Raw genomic sequence first — 15,547 nt, 5'->3', positions numbered from 1 at the left:
CCTGCATTCAAACCCCTGCACCAACACGCCCTAGTTGGGTGGGCTGAGACACATTACTCCCCCTCTCTGAGATTTAGTTTCTGCATCTGTAAACGGGAGATTCATCACGCTTTATGAGGCAGTTGCAAGGATTACCTGGGTAGCCCATGGAGAGTACCATGCTTCATAGCAAGTGCAGAGGAGGGGCTCAGTAAATTTTCCCTCCATTGTGTCATTTCTGCCTGTCAAGACCCGCCCCACTCCCCAGGTGTCTGGAAGGCCAACGCCCGCACCAGGCGGGATCCCTTAAGCAGGCAGAGTCCGGTTGGTACAGCCTTTATTGTTTCTCCAGCATTTTCCAGAAGAACAGTGGTGTCATTGGAGGGCCGCAGGGGACAGGGGGGAGTAAAAAATAACATAAACAAACTGAATAGAAACGCAGGAGGGTGGTGAGAGGGGCTGAGATCAGTTGTTCGGGGCAGGAAGACCTGGGACAGTCAGAGCCGCTTAGCTTTCAGCCACCAGGGTGGAGAATTCTGCAAAAGCAAACGACAAAGGGAAGTGAGTAGAGGCGGATTTGCAAGAGAGATGTCCACAGCCTGATCGTGGCCCGGCACGGCACTTTCTCTTGGCTTTGCATCTGCTGCAGGAAGGAGACCTGGAGAACAGAGGGGGAATAAATGGGTGGATGAATGAAGCAAGATGGGAAGTGATTATACCATGTCTCTTGTTTCATGATGCCATGCCACACACAGTTATTATTAATAGCTACAATAATAATAGCAATAATAAATTTCTGTTTATCATATGCCAGGCGCCACTCTACACACTCTATGCACAGTATCTCATTTGACTTTGACAATAATCCCCTAGGGCACTTTTGTCATTATTCCTATTCTACAGATGAGGAGACTGAGTCTCAGAGTCCAGCAATGTTTCTGGACTTCTCTGCTGTTTTTCTCCCCAGGAGACAAGAGAGGACAAGGAGTTGCCACCATGTGCCACCACGTGTCTTTGAGATGCCATGTCTAGGGCCCGACAGGGAGTGGAGGGTCTCGGGTAAGCCCCCATCACCCCAGAAAAGGGGTGCTGTGATGTGGGGAGAACACAGGTGGGGGACCCAGGGGCAGGGACTCCAGGCCCAGCCGAGCCCTGTTCGCTGGAAGGGGACCTCTCCAGGTTTTGGTGCCCTCGCCTGGCGGGGCGGGGGCGACCAGAGGGGCAGTAATAATTCCTGGTGAGAGACAAATGAAAAACCAGGTGTGCAGCGGCTTCCGAAAGGCCACAGAAAGTATCTGGGCCTCCCTTGAGCTAAGCTCCACCCTCCCCAGATTTGAATGGAACATTCATGAAAACCCAGCCGTGCAATTTCTTGGTTCTCTCCATTGGACCACGGTTACGTAAAGCGGGAACATGCGGGGGAGCTGGGGGGAGGGTGAAGGGGCTCTCTGTGCCATCATGGCGCTTCTGTAAGTCTACAGTTGTTTCCAGATTAAAAAGTGAAAAAACATAAAATACCACGGAACGGCCTGGCCCAGCCAGCCAGGTGAAGGGACTCCTCGCCTTCCTGCGGTTTGGCCTGGGAAACAGACACCACCCTCTCCTGTCCGTGTGACAGACACCAACCAGGGCCTCTCCGGGGGTGCAGGGTCGGCATTTGGGAGGACTCTGGACCTCTGGGGTTTCCCGTGCCTTTTAACGCAGACCCTCTGCCCACACTACCGTCCACACAGAAGCAGCTGGTTCACCACCACGGCCACATGTCATGGCTTTTTGCAGAGAACACAGGATTCTCATTCTATCCCCTCGTAACCTTGAGCAGGGCACTTCGTAGACACACCGAGGGCAGGGACCCGTCTCAGGGCAGAGCTCTTAGGAGCTAGCCAGCTCACTGGCACCTCCTGCTAACACGCCTCCTCCAAAATGCCCAGGTCTCTCCTTAGAGGAACACAAATGCCCAAACAAGGGCCCTGCAAAGTCCAGGTCACCTGATTTGGCAGTCGGTAGGGTCCTGGGTGGGGAACAGGCGCTGGAGGACAGGGTTCTAGCCTTGGTCCTGCCGTCCACTCGTGTCCTTGGACGAGGTGCCTCACCCTCCCTGGTCTTGGTTTTCTTTTCAGTGAGGAGTCGGGTCTAGAAGACGCCCTTTCAGCCCTCACGCGGTGTTTAGGCAAACAAACTGGGGGGCAACTCCCAGCTCCCACTTCTTGCTCCTGTGACCTTCGACTAGATATGTCATCTCACTACGCCTCAGTTTCCTCATCTGTAAAATGAAGCTCACTATGGTACCCCTTTGTTGCTCAGAGGAGCCAGGAGCAAAGCTCTCATGGGCTGGGTGCATAGCAGGCTCTCAGCATCTGGTGGCTGCTGCAAACCAGCCGCTTGGAAACCAAGCCTGCGAAACGCCTGGCGCTGCCTGCCGCAGGGGCGGGGCCCTGCAAGCAGTAGCACAGCCTCTATCTGTTAGCGTCATTGTCCTGGTGGCTGTTGCTTGTCTCCATCCGCCCCCCACCATTTCCTGCCTCCACCTTGGCACCTGCCCACAACCTTCCAGCAACCCCGGAGCTGGGTCTCAATCTTGTTCCCTCACTCCCTGGCTGGGTGGCCATAATTCGCTACTTTACCTCTCTGAGCCTCAGTTTTCTCATTTGTAAAGTGGGTATGATAATGCCTACTCACACGGCTGTTGGAAAGACCAGATGAGAAAATACAGAAAGATCCTTGGCGCACAGTTGGTAGTTTACATGTGTTAGTCCCACCTCCCTTGTCTCTTCCTACCACACCTAACACAGGTTGGAGCCTTGAAAAAAAAACCACAAAACCCCTGAAACTAACAAGGACAATGAAAATACAAACAGAGGACATGGCAAGCCTAACTAGCAACCAGCTGACTGGGTACACATTTCCAACACTATCGACCCCACAGAGTTAGAATCCCATCTCTGGCCCATCCATTCATGGAAACACAGTCTCTGAGCCTCGGTTTCTTTATCTTTAAAATGGGGACGCTGAGGCTATCTCCTCATGGGGTTATGGTAAGGACGATATGAGCAGATGAACAAGGAGTGCCCAGTACCGTGCCCGGCACACAGTGGAAACAGAATTCAATGAACTCGTAATGTTGAGGTATGAGGGAGAATGTGCCTTTGGAGGGATCCGGAACATTCTCCCTTCTGTGGGACATGCGAGTACGGCATGACCTTTGCAGTTGGAAACTCGCTCAAGGCCCCTGGGGCCAGCTTGCGGACGTCTTCATTGTCCCATCAGAAAGAGACAGAGAAGGCAGGGATGGGGGCGGGAGGGAGGCTCAGAGGACCAGAGTAGTCTGTTCCTCTCCTTCCCTTAAGAAACTGAAATCAGCCTAATTCGGTCTGCGCCTGTCCGGGCTGCTGTGGGGACTGGACAGATTTAGAAGCTATTGACAGGGGAGCCGGGCACACGCTGGAGCCCACAGCGAAACTGAGCCGGCCATTGAGTCAGCGGCTGGAAGGCTCCTTCCTTCCCTCTGCCGCGAGGACCACGCGGGACCGGCCTCCTGGTTTATCACCTCGCCTCTAAATAGCTCCCGGGCTCGGTTTCTTATAAATTGGTATTGCAAACAGGGATCACCTTCCCGTCTCAGGGAACGGGAGGCCGGGTCATTCGGGGCCAAGCCGCACAGCCTCAAGGAGGCGGCGTGGACGGTCCTGGGTGTTCCTGCTGTGCCAGGCACTGCCCGGTGTGCCAAGCCATTGGCTTTCTTATCTTCGTTTTGTTTACAGGGAAACTGAGGCTGAGAGTCACTCAGTGAGGAAGAGTCTAACTCGGGCATGGCTCTGCCCGCCTGCACCTCCTCCTGGAAGGCTGGGCCGAGGGCTGCGCGGCTCGCGCTGCAACCCCAGAGCAGCCGGAGAGGGGCGGGAGAGCGGACGTCTTCGCTGCTCCCTTTTGCAGGAGGCCGGTTACATAAGGCGCTGCTTCCTCTCCCCTTGCTAAATCTTATCTAGCGCAGCATAAGGCCGGAGCCCGGGAAAGTCCACGCGGGAATAAAAAGGAGCAGATTGCTAAGCACGGAAGCCATTTATAACCCCAGCGTCTCAGCTCGGCTGGGGGGAGGAGCTGGCGGAGTCAGGAGACCCAGGGCCCGTTCGGCCAAGGACTTGCTGTGTGACTTTGCCACCTCACTGGGCCTCAGTTTCTCATCTCTCAGTGGGGATACCAGTGTCCCCTGGACCTCATTGGGCTGGTGCGAGGGCACAATGAGAGGGGACAAAGGATCGCACACCTCAGGGCTCTGCCGTCAGGACTGTGGGCTGGCCCCGGCGTGCACGTCCTGTCTGGCCTGGAAATCGAATCCCACAGGGGCTGCAGGGCTGGAATTACCGGGAGGCAGGGAGGGTCTCCTCCCATCCCTCTCACCTTTCTCCCATTTTAGACGCTCCTTCACTTCCATGGAGGACTGGGGTCCCACCACTTCCAAAGGGTTTCGAGTTAGCTTACAAGCAAAAGCACTCACATAAAACAAGAGGAAAGGAACCATTTCCAGAACACGCACGTCGTTCAAGCAGTAACCCTGGGAGGTGGGTATTTTCTCCCTGCCTTCCCGATGAGGATGTGGATGTCCTCAGAGAGGACAAGGCACAGCCATTCACGCAGCTGGCACCGTGCGCTTGGCATTCGGCAGGTCCTGCTTTCTGGGGGACTCAGGTGTGCCGCCGCAGCCCAAGGGCTTCCTCCACGCCCGGATGCTCCAATGGTTAATAGGCTACTTAAGGATAAAAGAGAACAGATTTCGCCAGAGGGAAGCAGAAAAGGCAATGCCTTTAGGCATGTGAGTGACACAGGCTGCCACGGTCAGGCAATAATTATGACTACATTTTTCAGCAACAGAAGCAAAAAGCAAACCACAGGCTTTCGAGTCGGAATAGGCTTAAAGCCTCGGAAAGCGGATCCGCCACCAGGAATGGGTTTCAGGGACAATGCAACTAGGATCACATGCACACATGTGTGTACGCGGGGTGGGCGGATCTTTTCTCCAGCACTGGGGATCATAGGGAGGGTTTGAAATGTGCCCCAATGCTTGGTAGCAAGTTGCTCTGCTCCCCCAGGCCTCAGTTTCCTTGTCTGCACAGGTAATAAAGGTGGAGCTGTTGTGATGTTTGGATGAGCCGAAAGAAGCAAGGCCTGTGTGTGTGCAGCACTTGGCAGGCCGTGGGCATGGAAGCTGACCTTGATTCCTGCCGGGCTGTGCACGCTGAATGTGGAGAGCCTGGGCTGGGGACACACGCCCGAGTGAAGCAGGACCCCAGATGGCCCTGGCTGGACCACCGAGCCTCACTCCCCGCTCTGCAAAGGAGTGTCCTGGGCATGTTACTTAAACTCTCGTTGCCTCAGTTTCCTCTCTTGCTTCCTAGGATTATTGTAAGGCAGTGGTTCTCAAAGTGTGGTTCCCCAGACCATCAGCTCCACCTGCTAACTTGATAGAAATGTCAAAGCTTGGGCTCCACCTAAGGAATCAGGGGTGGGGGCAGCCATCTGTGTTGCAAAAGGCCTTCAGGGGATTCTGAGAGCTGCCCCAGTTTGAGACCATTGTTGTGAAGGTGCAGTGCCCGGAAGGCACCTGCTACTCAGCGTCCTGCCTGCTTTTGTTCCTGGGCTTTGTAACTGCAGCTGAGCTTTTTGGCACCTTTCTCCTCTTTCCAGTTTCTTTCTCCTTTTCTGCCTTAAAATCCCCCCTTGACCAGCTCTGCAGCAGCCTTTCAGGGTGGCCTTTGAGAATCTATCAACCGCATCTATAAAAGTCTTCGAGCTTCCTGGAAGTAGTTGCCCCAGAGACGAGAATGTAAAGGGTTATTATTAGAACTTTGTCTTCCTACCCCCTCCCTTCAATACAGGATCTTAAAGCACCTGGTAAGTGTTATTCACCTTCAAGAAGGACAAACAGAGCTGGGGATAGAGGCGGTCCCTGGTCCCGGGCTCCCCAGCACCTGCTGCGTGCAAGTCCCCGGCCCGCACGCGTCTGCAGCCTTGGCCAGCAGACCGCTCGCTCTCCCTACACACAGGTGCTGTGCTGCCTCGTCATTGCGGCCCCAGAGCTGGGTGCACGTTCATTCATTCATTCATTCAAACTTTTCTTGTTCTCCCACTCTGTGCCAAGCCCTCTCCTAGGCTGTGGGGCAAAGTTCCTGCTCTGTGGAGCTGACAGCCTAGTGGGCAGAGAGAAATAAGCAATACATCGATAAATAAATTCACCTTATGGCAGATGCTCACCAAACTTCAAATGAATGAGTGAATGAATGAGTGAATGAATGAGTGAAGCAGGCAGCTCAGGTCATGGGCTTTGGAGCCCATCTCAGGCTTGGCCTCGGATCCTGACCTGTTCTCTCCCCAGCCTGGGGGTTCAGGCAAAGCCGCAGCCTCTCTGAGCCTCAGTGTCCCCATCTACAAAAAGGGAATAGTGACAGTATCCATCTCAAAGACAGCGGGGAGGATTGAACGGGTGACGCGCCAAGCGCAGTGCCCGGCATGCGCCGAATGTCCCACAAAGCCAGACGCTGTTGCTGCCATCACTCTCGGTCGCACAGCTGAGCCTAAGTGCTCAACTGGTCTCTGTGGAGAGATTTATCCACTGGGACATCTGCGAAATCCCAGAGCTGGAATGGACCCCAGTGATCGGCTAGTGACCTGACCCCTGGTTTTAAAGACTGGCATGTAAAGGTCAGAGGGGTGCCATGACTTGCCCCCGGTCCCCTGGGTGTTGAAGGCCTTCTTCTGCTGGAAAGTGGGGTGCAGACCCCCTGGCCTTTACGGGAGCCAGCAGCAAAGCAAGGCATCTGGAGCACAACCTTCTGGGTCATGCAAAGGGCTCTGCCTCCTATGTCGCCACCGGTCGGGCACCATCACACCTGCCCCTCCTGCGCTTAGGGGGTGGAAGTGGGGGAGGGGCCTCCGCACTCATTGTCTATTTCATCTCTTGCCCACGAGCTTGGTGGAGGCCTGCACTGTGCTGTCAGGCAGATCTGGGCTTAAATCCTGGCCTGGCGCTTGCTGGCAGTGTGATCTTGGGCCCCCTGAGCTGCTCTTTCTGCACCTGCACCTGTGTCCTCTGTCATCCCAAGGTCAAATGAGGTGACACTTGTACAGAGCCCAACACTGGTTGTGCACACATTACAGGCCCAGTAATAATCTCCTCTTTTACCCTCTGCAAACCAGTCATCTGGCCCATTTCTGAACACACCCTAAATTTCCCAGCCTTTGCTGGTGCCAACGCCTTGCCTGGACCTCCCTCTCTCTGCCCCTCCCAGTCTGCGGCATTCCTGCCCACAACCTCCAAATCTGCACAGTGCCCACTGTCTGCCCTCTCTGCCTCTGCCTGGCAGTACCATTTGTTTTTCTATATATACACAGAACTGCAAGCACTGTGCAGACGGAATAAAAATAGTATCACAGCTGCCGTTTATTGAGCACTTACTATGTGCTGGGCGCTGCACTCAGCACTCCCATGTTGTCATGCCAGCTTACAGGTGAGGAAGCCAAGGCTCAGGGTCACGGAGCTGCTGACCAGGGCACCCAGCCAGAAAATGGGCCTGGTTCATCTCAAAAAACATCTGCTGGCTCTGCTGGAAGAGTTTACTTGTCGCTTTAAGATCTGAGTGCAGCGGGTGGGGGCGAGGGGGTGGGGAGGCAGGCAACCAGGCCAGGGTCTGGCTGGTTTCTCTTCCTCATTTAGGTTGCCTGGAGCAGCCAGCCATGAAGACCCTGCCAGGGCTTCTGAGCTGCAGCATACTGGCTGCCCGTGAACATGGGCGGCAGGTCTGGAGGCCTGGGTTGGGGTCAGGGTGGGAGGCAGGGCTGGGGGTGGGGAGGTCTGATGAGTGGTTTGGTGAGGATGTGGGCACTGGGGGAGGATCTGCCAATCACCAGAACCCAGGAGCAGCCAAGCCACCAATGCCCCCCCCACACCCTCCACTCTATTCCTTTAAAACCACCTCCCTCCTTCCCACACAAGAAGGGTAGCTGGCATCAGATGGCTGGGGACTCCCTGCACCGGACCTTGGTAGAGATTCTCCATTCTTGTTTCTGGCAAAAAATAAAACTTTAATAAACTTTCAGAGTCTTTGTACCTTTCCCAAAGCAGTTCTGTGTCTACAGACACTAAATTTTCACCACAAGCCCAAACAGGCCTCAGGAAAAGTTTGTGCCCATTTGCCAGGCAAGGAACCTTGGCGTGGAGAGGTGGTGCATTCAAGGTCACGGCTGGCGAGGGGCAGAGAGCATGAGGGTCTGGACTTTATGCTTAGGTGGCGGATGTTGATTAAGTACCTGCTTTGTGTCAGATACCGGCTGGATACTGGGGGTAAAAGGATGAATGCAACCCCGTCCCTTTAAAAAAAATTAGTTAACAAACACGTATATAGCATTTACTCTGCGCCAGGCACTGCTGTAACCATTTTACATATTAACACATCTAATCCTGATGACCACCTTCTGAGATAAGAACCATTATTATCCTTAGTTTGGAGATGAGAAAACTGAGGCCCAGAGTAGTTATGTAAATGGCCCAAGGTCACACAGCTAGAAAGTGGCAGGACTAGGATTTGAACTTGGGCAGTCTGGGCCCAGAGGCCAAGCACTGACACAGTTTTCCCTGAGATTGGCAGAAAGGACCGTCAGGAGGGCAGATGATGGCATAGCATGCTGCAAAGGCTCATTCGGACCTGGTTCTACACCCCTGCTCCACCACTGCATCCTGGCTCTCCCAACTAGGCTAAGCACCTGCAATGTCCAGGTGCCCACCTGCAAAGTGGCGATGACTGCCAAGCGTGCCACGGTGCTAAGGGAGATCACAGTGCTGGGATGTGCTCCACGAATGCCAGGCAGAGCCCAGTGGAGAAGGACGTGGGATGGCGTGCCGCCAGCCCCTTGCCTATGCTAAGAGCAAAGCTTGAAAGGCAAGGCTGGACCAGGTGCTCTCTTTCCAAATTCCCAGCGGATTCCTGGCTGGCTGTTTTTCCTGGCTCGCCTGCGACACTGGCATGGTATACTCAAGTGAAGCCAAAATGGGTTTTGAGACTTGAGGTCATGGGACACCAGGACGCGAATCCAAGAAGGACAGGAGATAAGGAATTTCCATCCGGGATCAGAGAACGTGAGAGGCAGAGGGTCCTTGGGCATCGGCTGGCCTCACCTCCTCAGGTTACAGACGGAGGCAGAGCCCAGAGGATGGGAAACTGCCCAGGGCCACACAGCCAGGTGGGCAGAGCCCACACGAGTAGCTACGCAGAGGTGCAGGCGAAGCTCAGGGGAAATCCCAAATCCTCCTGGGTCCATACCCAGTGGAGAAAAAAAGAGAACGACTTCCTTCTGGGTTGTTCAAATCTAGAAAAACATATCAGCTTTTCTTTGCCTGGTGTGCGTGAGAGAGCTCGCAGACCTGACGGGCGGCCTCTCTTCTTCTCAGCTTGGAGACTGAGGGGCCTTTATCTCCCTTCCTTGTGACAGACACGGCTTGCAACTTTCAGCATCCAAATGTCCCCAGACCCCCGTTACGCCCCGACCCCGGGTCCTGGCTGCCTACCGTCAACCCCGATTTTGCCGTCCCCGTCCTTGTCTCCAGCAGCCATCAGCGTCTTGGTTTCTTTAGCAGACAGGTCTCTGGCATCCGGAGAGAAGCCCTTTAGGATGAATCTGGAGGAGGAAAGGGAGAAAGTCGGCCGAGATCAGTCGCAGGGACACGGCATGGTGGTGGGCTGGCACCCACGCAGGGGACGGGGCAGCTGGGACAGGCAGCAAGTGTGGCATACAAGCAGCCACGCTGCGCCAGGCGGCCTGGTCGGTGGCTGTGACTTCGTGGGTGCGTGTGCAGGGAAGGACAGGCTGTCCTCGGAGAAGGGTCAGTCCCACCTCAGGCAGTGCACCTGCCTTTGTTAATCTATTCAACACATATCTGCTGAGTGTCTGCTCTGTGTCAAGGCTCTGCTGGAAGCTGGCGGCATGGAGGTGATCTTAGGCCGGAGCTGCGGGAGTGGGGAGGAGGTCAAACACTCCGAGAGAGACCTCGAGGTGTGATGGACACAGTGAAGGAGGATGCAGAGAGGGGTGCAGCCACCCACTTGGGGGAGCAAGGGGTCAGGGGAGGCTTCCTGGCCAGGGAGATGCCTCGAGGCCAGGGGCAGCCAGCCTATGTCCCTGTGTGTGCTCACGCAGAAAGAGAAGGTTCGGAGGGTACCCTTGTGAAATGGTTTTGGGGAGACACAGAATGGGCCTGGAGCCCTCTCTCTATACCCTCCCCCTTCTCTTATTGACAAAATCCAAGGTAGTCTCGGCCAGAGAGTGACAGAAGGCACAGCTGGGTCGGCAGATGTGCCAGGTGGCCAAGGGGTGTTACGATGATGAGAGGTGTCTTTGCTAACACGGTTTGCACTTTCCTAGCCATGGCCTCCTCCTCCTCCGCTTTGCTCCAAGAATCCCTGAAACCCCAAAGCTAGCTCTGCAGCCCGGGCTGGCCCGGACATTGCTCCAAGCAGCGCTAGTACCAAAAAGCTGGGGTCTGCAGGATGCCGGAAGGTGCCTTTTAGACAAACGAAAACCAATGAAATACTCAAGTGAGTGTTTTCTTCCTTGCCTGTGGTGTCAGGCAGCAAGAAAAACTGCCTCTTCATTTGTATTAAATTATTAAGTAGCATCATTCCATTAGCAATATTAAGCGGCTATAATTTAACCTAGTTAGTTGCACTTTCAGATGAGGGTTTTGCTCTTCGGAAGCAGCAGTGCTGGGAAGGGTTCCCCCTGGCCTCCGGGCCGAGCCCTGGGTCACCACGGTTACTCTCTGTGAAGGCTGCAGAGAGAAGGGCAGGTGCGATGGGAACTTGGAACAAGAGTCCCAGCCCCCAGTCCCCTCCCCGCGGCTTACCCCAGCTCATCCTCCTCGATGTAGCCGCTCTTGTCTTTATCCAGGATGTGGAACACCTTCTTCACGTCGTCCGCGCTTTTTTTCTTCAGGCCAACCATTTGGAAGAACTTTTTGTGGTCGAAGGAGTCGGCGGCTGTGGGGGGAAGAGCAGAGTCCAGTGAGGACTGGGAAGGGACAGCAGAGAAGGGGAGTGGGGGGTGTCACGGCATTTGTTGATGGACTCCCACATGCCAGCGATGGGAATGGGAGGAACACCCCTCCATCCTGGCCAGGGGAGGGTGCTGTCCAAGGTCACCAGCCGGAGGTGGAAGGGGTGGGCTCACACCCAGACCTCCCTGGCTCTTGAGCCTGCTCCCCATCCCCCCTGCACCTTTCCCTGTTGGGGGGCAGCACCTAAGCCCCAACCAGAGACTTCTGTCCTCCTGAGAACCGTGTGTCCATGAAAGCTTTCGGGTGTGGCTGGGTGGGAGTGGGCCGGGAGTTGAAGGCGGTGTGACCGTGCTGTGTGTCTGTTGGCGTCGCAGGGAGGAGGTCGACCTTCTTTCCTGATCACAGACTCTTGTCAGAAAAATCGACATAGAAAGGACAAGTTTCTCTCAAGGTCACACAGTGGGAGGAGGGGAGGACCCAGAAGTCCTGGCTTTGCCGCAGAAATCCATTCCAGTGGCAGTGTGTGTGTGGGTGTCGGAAGGCTCCCCAGGAATCTCCAGTGAAGTCTCTTCTCATGGGTAGCCAGGTGGGCTCAAGGGGAAGGGGGTGGGTTATCACAGCGGCCCGAGAGGGGGGCTTCCCAGAGGTTCTTGTGCACAGCAGAAAGGAAACGGGGTCCCTCCCACCTCCCAATTTTCTGTGTCTTGAGCTCATTCTTCAGAACACCTGGGGAAGAGTACAATGTTAGACTGTGTACCTTATGTGTGTGTGTGTGTGTGTGTGTGTGTGTGTGTGTGTGTGTGTGTGTCTTGGGGGGTCTTGGGAAGGAAAAGTCCCCTGTCTGCCTCTGACACTGGGGTGGGAGACCAAGACCTGGAGGCGACCCCAGTTCTAACACCCCTTCTGCTGGGCTAAGTGACCTTGGGCAAGTCTCTCATCCTCTCCGAGCGGCCCCCTAGTTCCCCCATCTGGACGATGGGAGGGAGGAAGGCGGGCAGCTAAGCCTGAAGTCCCGGGCAGCTCCGGAGAAGGGAGACTGCCGTTCCCCTCCCTTGGCCCGCCTAAGAGGCTGGAAGGATGCTCTGCGCAGTGTTGGGTAGAGCTGAGCACCCGCTCCAGAAGGTCACCTCTCCCGCAAGTCGGTCAGAGGAGAGGGGCTCTGAGCCCCGGGAGGGAATTCAGACAGCCAGGGGCCAACAACAGCCCCAGTCAGGAAAGTCCTGTCCGGAATGAGGGTCGAGGAAAGGAGTGCGCGCCTGCAGCCCCTCCGCGCCTTAAAGGAGAAGTCCTGCGCGCGCACAAGGACCGGGGAGGTCCCTCCTCCGACCCAGGTCTTTGCCCTTTGTCCGGGACCCTGAGTCCTCCCAGCGTGGCCACCCAGTTTTCGGCGCCCCGCAAGTTTCTGTTGCTCCGGCAAGGCGCTGGCCTCCCCGCCTGCTCCCTGCGCCAAGTCCCGCCAGGACAGAGTTTGGGGACTGCTGTGGACACCCCCTTCCGGACCCCGCAGGTGTCCGGCCAAATGCGCGGGCAGAAAAGCGCTGGAAAGGACCCAGCGGCTGCAGACCTGCAAGGTGCAGGGGCGAGGGCGGTGGACGAGGGGAGAGGGGTGGGGAGGGGAGCGTGCTGCTCACCCGAAAAGGCTCCCACTGCCTTCTTGATGTCCTCAGCGCTGAGCAAGTCTGTCATCGCCATCCTGCAACTGTTTGAGCGGGCAGAGCAAGTGCGAAAAGATTAAAAAGTGCTTTTCTCATCATTTCTGCTCATATGACCAGCGCCGCAGTACTGCGCGCCGCCCGCCCGGCCTGGCACGGCGCCAGGGTCGCCCGGCTTTGCGCGCTGCCGGGACGGCTCAGTCCAGCCGCGCCGCCGAGCCGCGCGGGCCGCGGGCGGGAGGGCGCCCGCCTGCTCGGCTCTCGCCCGGCTCTCGCCCGGCTCCTGCTCCCGCTCCCGCTCCCGCCCCGCCCCGCCCCGTCCTGCCGGGGGTCCTCTGATCCCGGGGGGCTATGGCCAGGGCCTGAGGGGAAGGGGCCACCTCTGGAATTCAGGGAGCGCCCGCGCCACCGCTGGGTCTGGAGAGCCCGCCTGCCGTCAAGGGCATGCGGGCGGCGCGGGGTCTCGGACCTGGGCACCTGGCCCTGCTCCCTTTTCCTCTCCACTCCCGCGTCGGCCTTTGCTCCGGCCTGTCCTGGATGCAAATTTATGCTGCAAAATAGCGCTGAGGTCGTGAAACTTGACCCTCTGGACTCGGGGGAGAGGGTGGCAGGGACAGGGACAGGCAGGAGCTGCCGGGGGCCATTTGCGGGTCCCCCGTCCCACATCTGGCCAGAGATGTGCATTCGGAAACCTGACTTTATTTATTTATTTATTTTTGCCGACTTAGCTCTCTACTACTTGCTTTCCTGGTCTCCTGGGCCCCAGGAGGGGGTGAGGTGCAGACTCTGCCCACTCCCGAGAACGCCTGTGGGAGGGCAGGGTGGGGAGCTACTGGGAATCTCTGTGCACCCTCCTAGAAGGCCCGTGCCTGTTTGGGGGGAGGGTGGCACCATGCCACCACACTTTCTACACCAATTGAGCAGGCTTGGGGTTCTGTACTGCACTTTTGGGAAATGTGACACTCCTGTCTTTATGGAGCCGGAAGCTAGTTACATCTTCCTCGCGGTCCCACAAGGCTCAGCGGCAGCAAGCTGCCTCCAGAGGGCGAGCACTGGTCAGGGAGGCAGGAGGCCTGGGTCCTAGATCTTGGGCTGCACCGAGTCCCTGCGTGACCTTGGCTTGTGACCTTGTTTTCTGGGCTTGTCTCCCTCTGTTGTGTTAGATGGGTGGTCCCTTCTAGTGGGACCTAGGGACTCCAACTTAGGGTATGGGCAGGTGGGCAGGAGCTGGGGTGGTGGTGGCCCTTGTGGGGGCCAGAGAGCTGCTTCGCTGCCTAGTCAGCCGCTCAGGTTCCCTGGCGCTCGCTGTCAACACTGCCTCTCCCGCGCAGCCTTGGATGGCTGCCCTTCCTGGAAACCTTAGGCCGCTGCTGCTGGCTCCAGCTGCCCCCTCCCTGTGAGTCAGCTCCTTTGGGCAGCAGCCCGCCAGCTGGCTTCTAAGGCGCCGAGCCTGCAGCTCCCGACCTGCTATCTCTCGGCTCGAGGCCTTCCCAGGAGCCCCCGCCTGCCCTGGCCCCTGCTGCCTCTGCCCCTTGCCCCCAGCCGGGCCACTGACTCCGACATGCTGTGCTGTCATTTTAGCTCCCAGGCTCAGCGCACTCCGGTGGCCTAGTTGGAGAGTCTGTTCCCCCAGGTGAGGGACCCTTATGCTACATTGGTGGGGAAACTGAGTCAGGACGGTCGTGGCTGGCCTAAGGACACACAGTGAGACCGTGGCAGAGCAGGGCCCACTCCCGGCTCTACTAACTTGGACGTCATTGACCCCCCTGATGGTCCTCCCTGGTGCCCGGGGTCCAGCTCTGAGTCCCACACATCTGAGCCACATGCTGGCTCCTGGAGAGTCCCCAAACACTGACCCTGTGGCAAAGTCTGGGGCCTCGACAGAGGCCCACTCTTGTCTCTCCTCCCTGCAGCCCTCCCTGCTGCTGAGCTTTCCCATCCACCTGACACCCTCTCTGGGCCCGAGCCTCCCGGCTGGAGCACCAGACAAGGTTTTTAGGTCAGCCCCTCAGCCCTCCGTAGTCCTCCTCCAGAACCCTCTGCGCTCTGTGTCCCCTCTGATGGCGTCACCAGAGTCCACAGATGTCTGGCTCCACCCTCTGGTTCCACAGATGGGGAGCGTGAGGCCCAGCCAGGGGAGAGGCTTGTCCCAGGCCACACCAGGAGTCAGAGGAAGAACCCAGGAATTCTCACTCTCAGCCCTGGACTCCACAGCTGCCTGGCTTTGAGCATGGGCACCCCCAGCCGTGGGGCACCGAGGGAAGGGGAGATGTGGCCGTCCCTTCCAGCTCGCCTCATCCTGCGGCGTCCCCCTGTTCTCCAACCTCAGTAGCTGCCACTCACCTCGGCGGGGTGGAGGGACGGAAGCTGCACTGCAAGGCTGGGCTGGTGGGAGTTCCTGTTGGGAAGTGATCCTGGCGGTGGGACGGCCACCTATATAGGCTTCTGCCTGGCTATTTTGGGAGGTGGCGCCCCCCCCAGCCCCCGGCCCCCTCCCCTTCCGGTGTCAGGTACTCCCCAACCGTGGTGCTGGGTGTCTGTATCACATTCACCCTCCCTGGGCCTATTAATAACCCCTGGCCCCTGCCTCCCTCCGGCACCCAAAATCGAGGCTCAGGCAGGTCTCGCCTCTTCCACGAAGCCTTCCATGACCACTCTAGATGGCAGCAACATTTCCTCCCTCCAAATCCTGCATGGAAAGGAAGAGAAAAGACGAGGAAAAGCATGGAATGAGAATTGTCCTTTGTGCAGGAGACCGGACCAGTCCTGTGCACCCATCGTCTTCTCCCTGCAGCCTTGCCAGGCCGCACGCTGCTGTCGCTCAGATCAGCAAACGGCACAAAGACGCTAGATGTTAAGTGACTGCTGATGGAAG

The 15,547-nt window shown here is 57.1% G+C and overlaps 1 protein-coding gene across 2 annotated transcripts; it reads right to left on the bottom strand.

Annotated features, from left to right (window-relative positions):
- Nucleotides 1-299: 299 nt before the first annotated feature.
- Nucleotides 300-15,083, bottom strand: PVALB (parvalbumin). Of its 2 annotated transcripts, none has more exons than XM_012787113.3 (5): nucleotides 15,016-15,083; nucleotides 12,652-12,719; nucleotides 10,871-11,003; nucleotides 9,536-9,645; nucleotides 300-515 (listed from the first exon to the last, which is right to left on the bottom strand). In XM_012787113.3, exons 2-5 carry the CDS (start codon nucleotides 12,710-12,712, stop codon nucleotides 487-489), a joined length of 333 nt encoding a protein of 110 aa, XP_012642567.1. In that variant the 5' UTR covers nucleotides 12,713-12,719; nucleotides 15,016-15,083; the 3' UTR covers nucleotides 300-486. The 2 variants fall into 2 exon arrangements, with proteins under 2 accessions (XP_012642567.1, XP_012642568.1); XM_012787114.3 differs by lacking the exon at nucleotides 15,016-15,083 and adding an exon at nucleotides 13,053-13,124.
- Between the last annotated feature and the right edge of the window lie 464 nt (nucleotides 15,084-15,547).

Source organism: Microcebus murinus, chromosome 10 (assembly GCF_040939455.1).
Source record: "Microcebus murinus isolate Inina chromosome 10, M.murinus_Inina_mat1.0, whole genome shotgun sequence".
NCBI classification, from domain to species: domain Eukaryota; kingdom Metazoa; phylum Chordata; class Mammalia; order Primates; family Cheirogaleidae; genus Microcebus; species Microcebus murinus.
Note: the sequence above shows the minus strand (reverse complement) of the source record. Positions and strands in the feature narration are given on the sequence as shown.

Excerpts from the sequence above, each read along its gene's own strand:
- PVALB (XM_012787113.3), bottom strand. The coding sequence starts at position 12,712 with ATGGCGATGACAGACTTGCTCAGCGCTGAGGACATCAAGAAGGCAGTG. Across the intron at positions 11,004-12,651 it reads GGCAGTGGGAGCCTTTTCGG|CCGCCGACTCCTTCGACCAC; the intron begins GTGAGCAGCACG and ends TTCCCCCCACAG. Across the intron at positions 516-9,535 it reads CGGCAAAATCGGGGTTGACG|AATTCTCCACCCTGGTGGCT; the intron begins GTAGGCAGCCAG and ends TTGCTTTTGCAG.